Source organism: Bos javanicus, chromosome 11, assembly GCF_032452875.1.
Source record: "Bos javanicus breed banteng chromosome 11, ARS-OSU_banteng_1.0, whole genome shotgun sequence".
Taxonomy (NCBI): Eukaryota; Metazoa; Chordata; class Mammalia; order Artiodactyla; family Bovidae; genus Bos; species Bos javanicus.
Window position 1 is genome coordinate 2423907 of NC_083878.1, and position 16444 is coordinate 2440350.

Sequence of the window (16444 nt, forward strand, 5' to 3'; positions counted from 1 at the left end):
GAGGAAGCCTGGTGGGTGGGGCGGGGGGCTGCTCCTGAACGATAGACAGGGGTGAGGTGGGGGCGGGAGGCCGCTGACTCAGTCCCCTCTCCTCTCTGTGCCCCGTGCCCCAGGGCATCATCTGAACCATGCTCTAGTCTGACTCCACCAGACGATGAGGCATTTGAAGCCCAGAGAGGTGAAGGGATTTGCCCAATGTCACACAGCCATTTGGCAGCCTGGCTGGGACAAGCTTCTGGACCCTGGCCGGTGCCTCCAAACCAGCCAAGGAAATCCTTCTGAGGGCTGCCAGCCCTGTGCCCACCTTAACTCCAGCAGGGGGAGGAGAGGCCATAGCTGGGATTTGCGGCTCGGACAGCCTTGTCCCATGAGCAGCGGAAGACAAGGGGCGCCCAGGGAGCCTGCTGTCTGTGACTACCCCGCCCACCCTCCTCCTGCCTGGGACAGGGAGGGCCGGCTTTAACCCTCGCCGGCCCGAGTGTCCAGGGACTCCAAGTGGCAGGATCAGCCAGCCTCCCACGCTCCCTCCCTCCCAGCTGCAGCTGGGCTGGGTGGGAACAGGGACGACTCAGGGACAACCGGGCTCCCCACAGCCTGTGTGGCCCAGCCCTTTTCCCTCTGGAAGCAGCCCAGGTCCCCTGCCATTTGGAGGTACTGGCATTGCATCTGAACCCTGGCTGCGCTAAGATGGAGAGTTCCCCCCACCCCCCACCCGCCCACTCCCCAACCCTGCCTGACTCCAGAAGGGGCATGCCCCTCCCCAGGGAACTCAAGAGGTCAGGACCTTTGCACACTTGGTTGGAGCCCAGCACCTCCCCTGCCTGCGGGGGAGCCCAGGGGCCCCAGAGGGCTGCAGAAATAGCCAGAAATAGCTCCAACTCGCCAGGGAGGGAGGCTCTGTTTTTGGTCCCCAGTGCATTCTGGTCCCCTTGCCATCATGATGGTCCATGGAGCCGGTGAGCCCCAGGAAGAGCCAGGCCCATCCACAAAGGCAGTCAGAGGGTCAGCAGCAGACAGAGGGGAGACTGAGAGAAGGTGGAGAAAACCCCTGAGGGCCCGGAAGTGGGAAAGAGCCAGAGAAGGGAAAAGAGGGGGGAGAGAGGAAGGAGCAGGGTAGATCCCTGGGGGTAGAGGGTGGATATCACCAGGGGTGTGCCTCTCCCTTTGAGATCACTGTTATCAATAATCTGTCACAAGGTCAAGCCAAGGGCAAGAGCCTTTGGCCAAAGGCCAGGTGAGGGTGTGAGAAGATCAGAGGCAGTGAGCCCTGGGGAGGGTGCAAGCTGACATCCAAGACTCCTCAAGCCCTGGCCTTCTGACAACCACCATCCCCACACGCCACTGCCGGACGGAAGAAGGAGCGGATGCGGGAGCTCGAAGAATCTAATTTTAGCTGAGTGCTCCCTGCTCCCCTGCCAACAGCCAGCAGAGCCTGGAAGGGTGGCGACCTCCCACTCCCTGCCCAGTGCCAGCAGCAGGGAGGCTCCCCCCAAAGCTATGGGGGTCTCTGCTGGTGAGACCCTCCAACTTACACAAGGCAGGGGCTTTGCTGGGCTGGGGGCTGCAGGGTATGCCCCCCGGTCTTGAGGAGGTGGGCACTAGGCCAGTGAGCGCCACAGTTGAGGTTAGATTGGGTGGATTTGTGTCCTGCTCTGGGTGATCTCAAAGGTCTTCAACCTTCCTTGGCCTCAGTTTCCTCAGCTGTAAAATGGGTACGTCAATCTCTCCAATCTCAGATGACATGTGTCAGGCACTGGCCCTAATGACTCACAGCAGTCACTATTCTTCTCACCTCAGAGGGCCGTAAACTGATTCCAGACCCGGTCTGCATCTGCACTGAGGTACAAAGATGAGGAAAACAGTCCTAATCTGCCCAGGATGTCGACTCTAAGAGCAACTGTTTAACTCCAGGAATCTCTATGTCTGGACTTTCCTGGGAGCTGGGGTGGGAGTGGGGCAGAGGTGAATCCTCAAGCTAGGGGTGATCCCTCATGGGCAAACAGGTTCATCAAGGCCCCGAGAGGGACCCAGCCCTGCCCGGGAACAGATGGAGAGATGACAGCAGAAGCAGATATGACCCTGGCCTCTGTACCACCTCCTCCCTGGGATTTTCGCTGGAGTGGAAATCCCACAGCAACCAGACCCTCTGTGCAGAACTCCCAGCCTGCACAGGGGACATGAAAGGGCCTGGTGTCCACCCCAGCTGGGCAGATGCCTCCTGAGGCGGCAGCAACCTCATTAGCAGGTCGCATGTCCCCTTCCCGGAAGACCCACCCCCTCCTCCAAAACACACAAGATGGAGATCAGACGGAGGATGGGGAGGGGCAAAGGCCTGATGGAGCATGAGCCTCCCTCCACCTACAGTCTTGCTGGCAGGGCAGCACGCCCTCCTGCCATGGGTACCTTCTAAGCTGGTGGATCTGAAGTGCTTCCTGCAACAATGCTCCAATGAGGAATTCCCAACACCCTGGATTTCTCAGTAGCTGGCCTGAGGCAGGGGCTGTGTCTAAACTCTGTTTCAAGGTTATTCCTTGTGGCCTAAGGACCCAGATTCCCACAGAGTGGATGCAGATGAGGGGAAGGGTCTTCCTGAGCCCTCCCCACACTGTGTCTTTTCTGTCTTCTCTGTCCGTGCTTCCCTCTGGTCAGAGAAATTTTTTCTTAATTTATTTATTTGGCTGCACTACGTCTTAGTTGCAGTGATATCTTTGATCTTTGTCGAGGCATGCAGGGTCTTTGGTTGCAGCATGCAAACTCTGAGTTGCAGCACATGGGTCCCTGTCCAGTGCTGGAACCTGGACCCCTGCATTGGGAGTGCGGCGTCTTAACCACTGGACCACCAAGGGAGGAGTCCCAGGGACATCTTAAGGGAAGGGGCTTCCAGAAGGTGGAAGTGCCTGGCCAAGATGGCTCACCCGCTTGCCTGCTGTCCCCTCCCTCACCTCCAGGCCATTCACCGAGAGTGCTCCTGGGAGGAGAAGGGCTGCACCCCACCCCCATATCTCTGCTGGTCTGAGCTCAGCTCATTGAGCCACTAGCCCTCAGATGAAATCTGAGGGCTCAGGGTGAAATCAAAAGTAGGTGCTGCTCACACAGAACAGCAGGAACAGGGTATGAGAGGAGGAGAGGGCCAGGGTGGGAGCCAGGGGTCCTGGGATCCAGCTCCAGCTGCACAAGCCTAGCACAGGACCTGTCAGACAGAGGACTGTCAGCAGACGTGTCCTGGATGTGGACCTTTTATTCCTTGTGTCTGGATGCAATCCCTTCAGTACGAAGCTGTGGTGTGGTGGGCTCAGAGTCAGACTGCCTGGGTCCAATGCCTGGCTCTCCCGCTGTGTGACTATGGTGCTGGGGGATGAGGGTGAAGGCTCCAACCCAGTCATCTCTCTCTCTCTGGGCTTCCATCTCTTCTTTAACAAAATCCAGGGATTGCACTGAGCTGTCAGGAACAGAAAAGCTGTGACACACACTATCACTCACCCATTCCCTGGCAGCGACAGACATGAGCAGTGGATCACAGCACCACCACTAACTGAATCGAGCCAGATGCAGCCTCAGCATCCCCTGACCCCCAGCAGCAGCTGGGTGACCTTGAGTCCCAGTTTCCTCTCCTGTAAAATGGCCACACCCAGCTACGCTATGAGGATTAAACAAGATAATATATCCAAATTGGACTGCCAGCAGTCAGGCTCTAGCAGGGGTCTTTTTCTGCTATTGTTTCCAGAGACTAGGCCGGGAGAGCTTCTTCCAGAACAGCAAGGAACAGTGTGGTCCAGCAGAAAGAGCTTGGGCCTGGATGACCTCAGGCAAGCCATCTTAGCTTTCTAAGACTCAGTTTCCCCAGAATAAGATGGGCTGATACTTACCTTATAGGATGAGCATAAGGATGAAACGAGTTAATCAGACAAAGACACCACAGAAGCCGTGAGCTCAGTAAATGGGAAGAGGAGAGCTACCTTGTGGCACTCGTGGTGAAGAGCCCGCCTTCCAATCCAGGAGACATAATAGACGCAACTTTGATCCCTGGGTTGGGAAGATCCCCTGGAGGAGGGACTGGCAACCCACTTCAGTATTCTGGCCTGGAGAATTCCGTGGACAGAGGAGCCTAGTGGGCTACAGTCCATAGGGTCACACAGAGTCAGACATAATTAAAGCAACTTAGCATGTGCAAACATGAGCTACCTTGATCTGCCGTCATCTGGCTGAGGCTTTTAGGGGTGAGTATACAGGCTGGTGTGAGGTGATGGGAGTTCCTCAAGGCAGGGTGTGGCTTCCTTGTAAAGTCTCCCTTGAAGCCCCATTTCCCAAGCCCACCAGTGATGTGAATGCATTAGTCTTGGGTGGTTGCCCCTCCTCCGCCGGCAGAAGCCACGGTCCCACTGAAGTGTGAAAGCTTGGTTGTGGTGGGCGTGGCCTCCCCCCAGCAGATCTGGGTCCTCCCCTACCAGGCCTCATCCTTCCCTGGGGTCTGCCACTGGTATCAGTCCTACCCCTGCCCTCTGCCAACTGCTACTATTAATACAACCAGCCTGCTTCCTGGCCTCCCCTGCCAACAGAACCTGGCCCACCTAGTTCGGGCCCCAGAGACTGCCTTCTCTGAGGCAACAGGAAGCCTGCTGGACTCAGCTCCTGACCCAACTCATGGGGTAACTTGGGGCCTCAGATGCTTCACCTGGAAAGTGGGGAGACTGACAGGAACCACCTGCAGGCCTTCCAGTTCTGAATCCTCATGCCAGACAGCCTGACATAAAGCAGATCCATCCCAATCTCCTGCCCCTCACTGAAGTCATTGATATTGTTCAGTCTCTAAGTCGTGTCCAACTCTTTGTGACCCCATGGACTGTAGCACGCCAGGCTTCCCTGTCTTTCACTGTGCCCCAGTTTGCTTAAATTCATGTCCATTGAGTCGGTGATGCCATCCAATCTCATCCCCTGCCACCCTCTTCTCCTTTTGCCTTCAGTCTTTCCTTAGGCATAGGGTGAAGGCAGCAGCTTCAAACCTTCCTTTGAGTGACCTTCTTTCCCTCCCTCCCTCCCCGTGTTCCTCCCATTCTGTGTGGGTGGTGTCAGCCCCCATGTGCTGGTCTCCTGCCCCAAACACCCTCCTGTCTTCCTTCTTGGTGTACTCCTGCTCTTCACCCAAGGCCCTGCCCAAAGGTCACCTCCTCTGGAAGCCTTCCCTCCCTTCCTTCCCAGGCAGCCAGTCTCAAACTCCCCTGGCGACTCTCACCCCCACTGACTTGTAATGATGAATAAGGGAAGCTGAGTGGACAAACTCAGGCAGGTGGGTGGGGACCAGCCAGCCACACCCAGAGGTGGAAAAGGCAACTGGCCCTGGGAGGGCCCCTGTGCCGGAATCTGCTACACAGGTAGCTGAGAAATAACTACTATCGGTCGTCTTTGGGCAATGAGGACACAGCTTGCTTATTACAAAATATCCTTTATTGATAAAATAGCTCAGACTTTAAAAAAAATAAAACCCTGCATATCACAAGGGGACACCTGCAACATCAGCAGTGGTCCCGCGGGCGCACACGTGAGCCTAGTCAGCAGACGACACAAGTCAGCCCCTCCCAGGCCCAGCCTCCCTGGCCCTGCCCCCAGGCCAGGCCCAGCCTCACGCTGAGACCAGGGAATGAGCTGGATGGCCTCCTGCCCCAGGAGCGACTCTGGTCCCCTCCGTTCTCTCCACCCCAGAAAATTCCCCCAACATCCCTCCAGATCCAGCCAGGCCCATCAGTGCCTGTGCTGCTCAGCCCAGCCGCCAAGATAAGATGCTCACTGGCTTAATGGTGAAGCCACGCATACCCATGGGGAAGGCTGGGAAACATCTTCCCAGTGCTCCCAGTTGTTCCAGGAGGGATGGGAGAGACCAAGAGGGAGAGGCCCCTGGAGCCCCCGCAGTGGGGTGGAGCAACATGGCTGGGTCTGAGATGGGCAGACGGTACCCACCAGGGGCAGGGTCAGCTATGCATCACAGGGGCCCACGTGGGGCTTGGAGCCCAGCCTGGGGACTCCAGTGGGAGCCCCCTAGGAGTCCACAGGCCCCTACCCACCTGCTCCAGCCCCAGCACTCCGTCACACACTCTCATCTCACCCCATTCCCTTGCAGTGGGTATCTTTAGAGATCTTGGGGAAACATTCACCAGCTTGATGACAAAAGATTTCTCACCCGTTGTGGGGGAGGGGGGTCCAATCCAATGAAAACCCTCTTGGTGTTGCAGGTGAAATGTTGGGAAGTTGTCATGCAGCATAATAACTCAAATCTTTGCAGGCATAAGAACACATTCTCAAAGAAATCCTCGAACTGAAACTGTGGTTCTGTCTGCCACTCCCCACTTCCAGTTTGGGGTAGGAATTCACACCCCAGGCACAGAACAAAAGTCTACAGGAAGACAGGCAGTGGTAAACACAGAAAAGGGGGATTTTTGTATCACTGAATAATCACATTTTCTGGTTCTCTAATGCGTTACCCCCATGGAGCTCAACGCTTTCAGCCATGCCTTTCATCTCCCGGCGGCAAGTAGGCGGCAAGCTATTGTCACCCCAGTTTTTGCAGGGGGTGAACGCTAGTGATCAGGGCCCTCCCGTCGAGGAGGAGGCCAGGCCTCCAGCCCACCCCACCGAGGCACCCACACACCCACCTGCCTTCCAGAGGGGCGCCGAGTGAGGAAAACGATCCGAGACTCTGGTCTTTAAAGGAGTTACAAACCCAAAAGCAGGACGAAGGCGAAGAAGGGCCCAGAGACAGTGCCAGCCCGTACACCCCCACCCAGGGCCTCATCGGGACCTGCGCACCCAACGTGGGTGCCTGTCGTCAGTTCTGCGGCTTCCTCCGCAGCAGGCCCTCCCGGAAAAAGTGGAAGGCTGGCTTCCTGCTGTTTTCCAGGGGAAGAAGAGAAAAAAAGAAAACACCGCAAGTGGTCAACCAGAAGACACGGGATTCTCAGGGGAGGGAAGCCCACCAGTGGTTGGCAGGGGTCTCTGGTTCTGGGAGGGGAGCCCAGAACATTCAGCTACGTTCAGGATGGGCCAAGCCTCGTCCATCTGCCCTTGTACAGGCAGTGGGTGGAGAAGATGGCCCCCCACAGCCAAGCCAGCAAGTGTGTGTGTGTGTGTGTGTGTGTGTGTGTATGGGTTAGTCGCTCAGTCGTGTCCGACTCATCTTGACGCCATGGACTGTAGCCTGCAAGGGGAGCCTTCAGATAGACCCCCTGACCCTCCCAGGGGGTCCCCAGGATGAGGCTTCAGGACCGGGAAGGGACCAGAAAGCCCAGGGAGGTGGCCACCTAAGACAGGGTGAAGCAGGGTGACCCGGGCACCACCTGGCACCACCCCACACAGGCAGCAGGCTGGCGGGCTCACCAGGCTGTCTGGGTCCACTCTCGGCACAGGATCCTCCGGAAGGCACGGCGAAAGTCCTGGTTGAAGACAGTGTAGATGACGGGGTTCAGCGAGCTATTGCAGTAGCCGATCCAAAAGAAGAACTGGAAGAGGCCGTGGGGCACCTTGCAGTGCTGCGGGCAGATGGCACCCAGGCTGTAGCTGAAGAAGAAGGGGAACCAGCAGAGCACGAAGACGCCGATGACCACAGCCAGCACGAAGGTGAACCTCTTCTCTCGGCTCAGCTGCGTCCGCCGCCGCCACCACTGCGCCCCCGCGGTGCCTGTGCCCCTGCCCAGGAGCACCTGGCCACGCAGGGTTGCCAGCACCCGGGAGCCCTGTGGCTGCTGCAGGGGCGGGCTGCAAGCTGAGGCAGGAGACGCCGGCAAGGCCTGCGGCTCACAACCCTCTTCTTCCTCCTCTTCTGCCTCCTCCTCCGGAGATGAACCACAGACCCCTTCCTTCTGACCCTGGCCTGACTTGGGGATGGCAGGCCAGCTGGGTGGCAAGGCAGGAGTGCCAGGGGCTTCAGGGGTCTCCCCGTCACCCTTCTCCCCTGGGCGAGGTTGGGAGCATCCGTTGGCCTCTCCAGGAGTGGCCAGTTGAGAGGCCAAGGTTGGCAGTTTGGCTGAGTCTGAAACTTCCCCAGGGGCAGGGTGTGGCTGCTTAGACTCCCTCTCCCCACGCCCCCCTTTGGCCCTGGGGCCTCTGCAGTGGCTGCGCTTGGCAATCAGGTAGATGCGCAGGTAGACCAGGATCATGATAAGGCAGGGTGCAAAGAAAGATCCAATGCTGGAGGCAAGAATGTACCAGGCCTCTTGGTTGAGCTTGCACTGAGGGCGGGCCAGGGGCTGGGGACCCTGGTCGCCCTTGTAGATGAGGGGCGGCAGCGAGATAACCGCTGCGATGAGCCATACGATGAGGATGATGAACTTGATGCGGCGCGGGGTGCGCTTGGAGTTGTACTCCAGGGCCCGGCTCACCGCCCAGTAGCGGTCCAGGCTGATGGCACACAGGTGCACGATGGAGGAGGTGCAGAAGAGCACGTCGAGCGCCAGGTACACCTCGCACCAGGTGCGCCAGAAGTACCAGTAGCCCAGCAACTCGTTGGCCAGCGAGAAAGGGATGATGAGCGTGGCTACCAGGATGTCGGCGGCGGCCAGCGACACTAGGAACAGGTTCTGCGGGGCGCGCAGCGAGCGGCTGGTCAGCACAGCCAAGATGACCAGCGCGTTGCCGAAGATGGTGAAGAGGATGAGGAAGGTGATGACCGCCGCGATGGCCGCAGTGGCCTGCACCGAGTAGGGCTCCTGGTGGTCCATGGCGGGGCCGGACGCGGCCACAGCGGGCGCTGCTCGCCCCAGCGCGCGCACAGCCGGCGACGGCGCTGTCCCACCCAGGTCGGCTGGACGAGGGGTCGCCCCCCTGGCGGTGCTAAAGGCGCTGGAGCCCCATGGCCAGGCCGAAAGGGGTCGGGGGACGCCCCGGGGCCGGCCACGGCCCTCCTACATCCCGGTGTACCGGCGTCCGGCGCCCCTGCCGTCCGCCCCAGAGAAGTTTACCAAGTTGTCCCTCTGAGGTCCCCGCCCCGCCGGGAACCAGGGGAAAGTTGCGCCCTGACGCGGGGAGGCTGCTGGACTCACGCTGGGGCGCGGGGCCCGGCCAGCCGGGCAGGGGGTGCGCAGCCGGTTCGGAGGAGGCGCGGAGGCAGATCCGCTCCCGGAGCTCCTGTAACCCGGAGCCGCGCCTGCAGGCAGCACGCCGAGGCCGGGGAGTGGGGAGGAGAGCAAGCGCGGCTGGAGGAGGGAGGAGACTGGAGGCGGGAGCGGGAGGAGGAAGGGAGGCGGGGCGGGGGGTGGGAGGGGGACCCAGGGTGGGTGGAAGGTGCGCCTCGCTGGGGGGCGCGCGGGCCGCAGCCTCCCCGCGCCCCTGGCCTCCTCTCTGGCGCCCCTACCCTTTTCCTCCCAGCCTCCACTCTGCGGCAGGTCAGAGAGGCCCGGCGTCTGGGATCTTCCGGACCGAGGGAAGGATGCTGGCAGAAGTGGAAGGGTCGGTGCACCAAAGGAGCCGGGACGCGGCGCTGGAAGGTCCGCGGGCACGAGGCTGGATGTGTCTCCTGCGGATTGCGCGGCTAGGGCCGACCCCTCCGGTCTGGGGGGGTGGCCGCAAGTAGATCTCCCCTTCCCGCTGCCCAAGAGCCCCAAGGAGAGGGTGGGTGGGTGTGTCGGGGTTCTGGAGCATCATAAACCACACGCGCTCCCCGGAGCCCGACAGGCCAGAAGCCGAGCGGAGGGCGTGAGGCGAGCGGGCAGACCCTTCCCCAAATGCTTTCCCGCCCCGACTGGACTCCGTCGGGCCTGAGGACCCCGAGGAGGAGCGCGTGACAAGGTAGCGAGCGCCCCCTGCCGCCGCCCGCCTGCGAGCTTGTCCTCGGCCACCGGGGACCCGAACCCTCACAGCGTCTTGGGGTCGCTGAGAAGGCTCCCAAGCCGAGGGTCAAGCAAGTGCTCAGAGCCTGGGATTGCCGACTTCAGCTTTCCTGTTTCTCCTGCAGATGCCTCAGTTTCCCCTATTAAGGGCAAAGAGGTAAGAAAAACCTGGCCTTGGACTCAAGTCTCGGCAACACCTGAGACTGGGCGGGGAAAGGGGGTTGAGGGGGGCGGGCGGTGTCGGGCAGTTGCAAACTCTTGACCAGTAGGAAGAGGATGTCGCCTGGTGCAGAGCGAGGAGATCTAGTCAAAGGCAGGGTCTTTTGACACAATTTCTCAGACAGTAGAGAATCTGCCTGCAATGCAGAAGACCCAGGGTTCCATCTCCGGGTCAGAAAGATCCCCTGCAGGAGGGCATGGCAACCCACTCCAGTGTTCTTGCCTGGAGAATTCTATGGACAGAGGAACTGGTGGGCTACAGTCCATGAGGGTGCAAAGAGTCAGACTTGACTGAGCAAGTAACTTTCAATTCAGAGAAAATGTAGGTTTTGGGGGCAGCTTGCAAGGGAAGAGCTGTGCAGTGACCCCCTCCCTGCTCCAATCTTGCTGATGGCGCCCGCCCCATGCATGCTGCACACCCCTCTTGAAGTGGCCCTGGAAAGTACATCTGGGGTAAGAAGAAACTTCCAATTAAGCACACTCAGTCCAGTCTGACTCTGTGACCCCATGGGCTGTAGCCTGCCAGGCTCCTCTGTCCATGGGATTTCCCAGGCAAGACTGGAATGGATCGCCATTCCCTTTTCCAGAGGATCTTCCCGACCCAGGGATCGAACACAGGTCTCCTGCATTGCAGGCAGATTCTTCACCATCTGAGCCACCAGGGAAGCCTGATTAAGCACATACCCCACCCTGACTGCCTTCTGGCCTCAAAGTGCTTCAAAGGACAAGGACTCCCCATGTACTCTCCTCCTACCCACACTCCCTGTGGCCATTGCAGTGCCAGCCTGGGGAGCTTCAAGGGCATTTTTTCACTGTTTCCAGAGCCTTTAATGCTATAACCCCAGCCTAGACCCAGCCCTCATATATCTAGCCCATAGCCATACGAGGCATCCTCCCTATAAATAAGCATCAATCTGCTTCTGAAAGTAGGGCTCCTCCTACGACACGGCCTTGATCCAACATGCCTGCTCCATCTTCATGACAAGGTGCCCCAGTGTCTCACCCCCAGCCAGGTTCAGAAGAGGTGGTACCCGCCCCTAGCCCCCAACACAGGGCAGGACTGAGGGGGCTCTCCCTTGATCCTGGGCTCTCCCTGCCTCCTGCCAGCCCCTCTGTTAGATGTGAGTGCCCACAGCCTGGTGGGGAAGGTGCTACCTAGGCTCGGTTGGAGAGGCAGCCAGCCTCCCTGGTTCCCTCCAAAGACAGGTGTCGTGAATGCATCCTTCCACTTGCTGGGCTTCCACCCCAGGGTCACCAGGGATGGGGAGGTGTCATCAGACCCTTCGCTGAGGAAAGACAGACAGGTAGCCATTGGAGCCTGGGAATCAGCCACTTGAGCAAATTCCTGCCTATCCCCCTGGTCCCTGCCCCATGCTCTCTGTCCCACGGCAGGGAATCTGGGCACTCTGGTGACCCAAATAGGCTTTGGGAAGGACCACTTCTCATCCTCTCCAACCACTGTCAGGCTGGGAGGCCAGTAGGTATCTTCCCAGACACTGCAACTCATAGCAGCTTTTTGTCTGCTGGCCTGTTTTCCTTGAAAGGCCACGCCTCCAGGACTCTGCAGAACTGAGGCCAGGGCTCCTCAATCCCATCCTGCCCCACCCTCTGCATGCTGATTCTCAGCTGGGCCTTCCCTGTAGAGGCAGCTCCACATCCACCTATCCCTGGGCCCTGCTGGGTACCACCCTTGGTTGAGGACAGCCAGAAAGAACCCACAGGAACCCACGAGGCTCAGCCAACACCCAGGCTCTGTGTCACCCGCTGCCGTCCCCCAGCCCCACCCAGCCCCAAGACCAGCAGCTGGCTCTCGGGGTAGTGGGGGCTGTTACATAACTCAACTCCCTGCTGCTCTCTGCCATCTCTTTCTCCCCTACACACACCCCTTCCCCAGCTACCTGCTCTGCTGAGCCCTTTGTGAATCAGAGCCTCGGGCCGCAGTAGGGCTTCCTCCCGCCCTTCCCAAACTAGCTCTGACCTACCAGTATCATCCTGCTCCACCAGGGCTGGCAGAGCTCAGTCCCAGACCTGCAGCCAGCCAGCAGTAGCTGCTGCTGTTACTCCCAGCCACGTGTGAGGGGGAGGCCGAGGCAGAGACAGGCTCTGGTCCACCTTCTGTCCCACACCAGGCTACATACTGGTCCCTGGATGCGCCCTGAGCGCCCGCATCGCCAGTCCTTTCCAGGACTGTTTCCTCTGCCAGAAACACCCTCCTCACCTTTCTTTCTGTGCTTGGCGGAGCCCTACTCTCTTCTCAAGGAGTTCACCCCTCACCACCTCTCCTCCCTTGGTGCCACTCTCACGTCCAGAGGCTATACCACAATGGGGTCTGAGGGCCTGTTGTACCACCTCTTTCATCAGAGCAGACATCCCTCCTCGGTCCTCAGTACCTGGCCCAGATTGTTGAAAAGTGAAGGGTAATGGCAGTAGGCCTCAGCAGATGAAATACACATAAGCTTTTTTCAGACAGGTGGTGCCCAAATGAAGGAACCCCCAGGGATGTCCTTGAAAAGAGGGGCCATGGTGGAAAGGTGACCTAGTAGCATCTTTTCCAAGAAAGGGGAGACAGTTGTCCTATCCTGGCCGTGAGAGGACAGCAGGAGATGCACCGTGTTAGCTGAAAGCCCTGGAACCACTTCTCCAGGTCTGAAAGGCAAGACTGGCCCCACTGTCTCCTGGGCCAGGACGCCAGCAGCTCAAGCTGCTGCACTTCCTTCCCCGAGAGCCCATGGGGACGATCCCCAGCCAGGCTGCACCCACCCCCAGCTTTCCCCAGAAGCCCCAGCCTCTCAAATCCCCAGGGACCTTGCCCCCAGACCACCCTGTACCACCCAGCCTCCCCACCTCCCCAGACCCCTGAGCGTGCCCTCTGTGATGTCAGTCGGCCATCCTCTCTCCCCCCATCATACCTCACCCGACAAAACCCCAACCCTGGTCAAACCTAAACCATCCACCCTGCCTTTGACCAAGCGGCTGCTTTTTCCAGAGCAAAGTGCTCAATTGTTGGCTGGCTTCGCTTTAGATTCGTGACCACAGATCTCCAGATGTTCCCAGTGTGCTCACTTCCCCACGCCTCAGAGTCGGCGTCTGTCTCCTGCTCCTCTTCCTGCCTGCGCCCTCCTCGCAAGCTGTGGCTTTGCCTTCTACTTAAGAGAAAAGGGAAGCCAACCCACAGGCACGCATTCCCCGCACACCTGCCTCCAAGCCGCGTCTCGGCTCTTGGGGCAGGTCCTCTGCATACACCCTGGACCTCGAGTCCTCTTGTGTCCCCTGGGGCTCTGCTCTGTTGATTATCCCTTCACCAGCTGTCACTCCCTGCACTTTTAGGAAGCCCTCCACACCGTCTGTGTGCATGCATGTGTGTGCTAAGTCACTTTGGTCGTGTCCAACTCTTTTGCGACCCCATGGACTGTAGCCCACCAGGCCCCTCTGTCCGTAGGATGGATTCTCCAGGCAAGAATACCAGAGTGGGTTGCCATGCCCTCCTCCAGGGGATCTTCCTGACCCAGGGATTGAACCCGCGTCCCTTACCCCTCCTGCATTGGCAGGCGGGTTCTTCACCACAGGATCATCTGGGAAGCCCCTGCAGCCTCCATATTCTTGTCTGCCTGGTCCCTGTCTCTAGCCCCTCAGCTTCTCCCTTCGCCCTCCACTGAGCCCACCCCTGGGCGTCACTCATGCCTCCGCATCGCCAAGGGCCAGGCTCGCGTCTGTGTCCTGGTCCCAGGCAGTTTCTCAGCCTCATTTTATACGACAGACCCTTCCCCGGGGCCACTCCACAGGCCCTGCTCCCTCCTAACAGGCCACTCCTCCTCAGCTTCCTTTCCCTTTCCCAAACCCCAAATCAGAGATTCCCACTAAGACTGGTTTTTGCCCCTTCCCAGGGATGTTGGGCAACGTCTGGAGACATTTTTGACTCACCACAGGAGGCAGGAGGTTGCTACTGGCTTCTAGCGGGTAGTGGCCAAATATGCTATCAAAACACCACACAAGGTCCAGCCCAGCCCCCTCTCCCCAGCGAAGACTCATCAGTCAGAAAATGCTGCAGGACCAAGACTGAGAAACTGCAGGGAGCGATTCAGCACTGGTTCAGTCCTGGGATCCTTTCCTTCTGCGCCTGAACTCTTCTTGGGGAATTTCACCCGGATGCTAATCACTCTCCAAAGTACGTCCCCTGCCCTGAACTTTAGGCTCACTCAGCCCACGCACTTCCTGACCCACCCATTTGACATCCAGGAGCCCCCAACTTACCTGGTGGCTCAGCTGGTAAAGAATCCACCTGCAATGCGGGAGACCTGGGTTCAATCCCTGGGTTGGGAAGATCCCCAGGAGGAGGGCATGGCAACCCATTCCAGTATTTCTTGCCTGAAGAATTTCATGGACAGAGGAGCCTGGAGGGCTACAATCCACAGGGTTGCAAAGACACGACTGAATGACTAAGCACAGCACAGCCCCCGACTTAAAACACCTATTTCCCCTGAACTCTCTCCCCTCAGTTCTCAAGGCTGAGATGACTTCATCCCCTGCTCATCCAACGGCAGGTGTGGTTATTTCAACCTCCAAAACGCACTCCAGAGCACCCACTTTCGCCCTTTCCCATCATCCCGTCACTCTCGCTCGCGCGGCTGCAGGGGCTACCAGCTGTTCTGCCTGATTCCAACTCGCTTTTCAAGGCACACCCAGAATAACTTTTTTAATATAATTTTGTCTATTTGGGGCTGCTCTGAGTCTCCGCTGTTGCATGTGGGCTTTCTCTAGTTGCGGAGCTCGGGCTTCTCACTGCAGCGGCTTCTCTTGCTGTGGAGCACGGCTTAGCTGTGGCGCACACGCTTAGCTGCTCCGCGGCTTGTGGGATCTTCCCAGACCAGGGATCGAACCTGTGTCTCCTGTGTTGGCAGGTGGATTCTTTACCACTGAGACACCAGAGAAGCCTCTGAATGACTTTTTAAAATTTTAGATCAGGTCTTGTCACACCTCTCCTTAGAAACTCCCAGCAGGGGCCCCTGTTGCTCTTGGAATAAACCATCCCTCCATGACTGAGCAGGCCCTTGCCTGCCTCCTCCTTACCTCCCACACACACACCTCTCTCCACACACGCTGGCCTGACACACCTTGCTCCTTCCTGCCTCAGGGCCTTTGTACTGGCTGTTCTTTCCCCAGATGGCCCCAGGATAGCAGCGTCCTGCCATTCAGGTGAAATGCCATCCACAAATGCTCCCTCTTCCATCACTTATCAACCCCAGATGCTTCATTTGCCTGTTCACTGTCCATTCCTCTCCCCATCCCCAAATAAACTCCGTGAGAATAGAAAACCTGCCTGTTCCCTATATTATTCCCAGTGCCTATAACGGAGCCTGCCTGGCCCCCAAATACAACAGATGTGTGTTGGGTGAGTGAATAGACTGATGAATGAGCCCACAGAGCTGTGTGGTCGGGGACTGGCGAATAAGTCGCAGGCCGTGAGAGGTGGCGGCTAGCCCCCTGGGCCCTGGTTGACGCCCCAGGTCCCACACACGTCACACCCTCCATGCTGGGGCTCCGGGGACCTGACCATGACTGGATCATCAGGACAGTGTGGGGCTCAGGGGACAGGCCTGGGCCCAGAGCTGGCCTGGGGCCCGGACTCTACTGACAGGCATCTTCTTGGGGACGACAGGACAAGGACAGCCTTGTCCCTGATCACCACCAAAAGAGAGTAAGCAGTCTTCCCCGTGAGGCATCAGGATCAACCAGCCCCACCGCCCTGTACAGAGAACCCAGCATCCAAGATCAAAAGCCGCCTGTTGATGGAGGCTCATGACAGCAGCCTCTGCGAGCTGGGCGGGTCTCGCAGTGCAGAGCACATCACCTCCTCTGACCCACAGTGGCCATCGGAAAATCCCAGCCTGGTGTCAGCGGCCTGGCTCACTACTCAGAGACCCACAGGTCATGAGGCAGCCATGCTGATAAACAGGCACACGTACCATCTCTAGCCTAGGGTTGGCCCAAAGTCTTTTCTTGGGAATCTTCCAGGGGAGCGGTCACCCTGCTAGGATCATGGCCAGAGCCCTACTTCTCTACTGTAAACTGTGGCACCCCACCTCCCAGGTCTGGAAGCAAGACAAGGGACAGCATCTCCACACCACAGTCCTTCCCTGACATTCACACCTGAACTCAGGCCCTTGCGCAGTCTCGGAAAATCCTTGACTCAAGACTGAAGCCGCAGATAGACTGAGGGCAGAGGCTCCAGGCCCCCCGACACAGTGAAGAGGACGGCAGAGGGCGCGTCTCAGCCCTGCTGCTCAGTCCTATTTCCTTGGGCACACCAGTTTGCTTCCCCGAGTCTGTTCCTGACTCTGAAATGTGGGTCTCAGTGCCTAGAAGGCCCCTCCCAGGGCAGTCAGGGGAGGTCAAGGCACCGGGTATGAGGTAGT

At 58.7% G+C, this 16444-nt stretch overlaps 1 protein-coding gene across 1 annotated transcript; it reads right to left on the reverse strand.

Annotated features, from left to right (window-relative positions):
* Positions 1 to 5420: 5420 nt before the first annotated feature.
* On the reverse strand, positions 5421 to 9193 carry ADRA2B (adrenoceptor alpha 2B). The gene has a single exon (XM_061431496.1). It carries the CDS (start codon positions 8703 to 8705, stop codon positions 7362 to 7364), a length of 1344 nt encoding a protein of 447 aa, XP_061287480.1. The 5' UTR covers positions 8706 to 9193; the 3' UTR covers positions 5421 to 7361.
* Positions 9194 to 16444: the final 7251 nt, after the last annotated feature.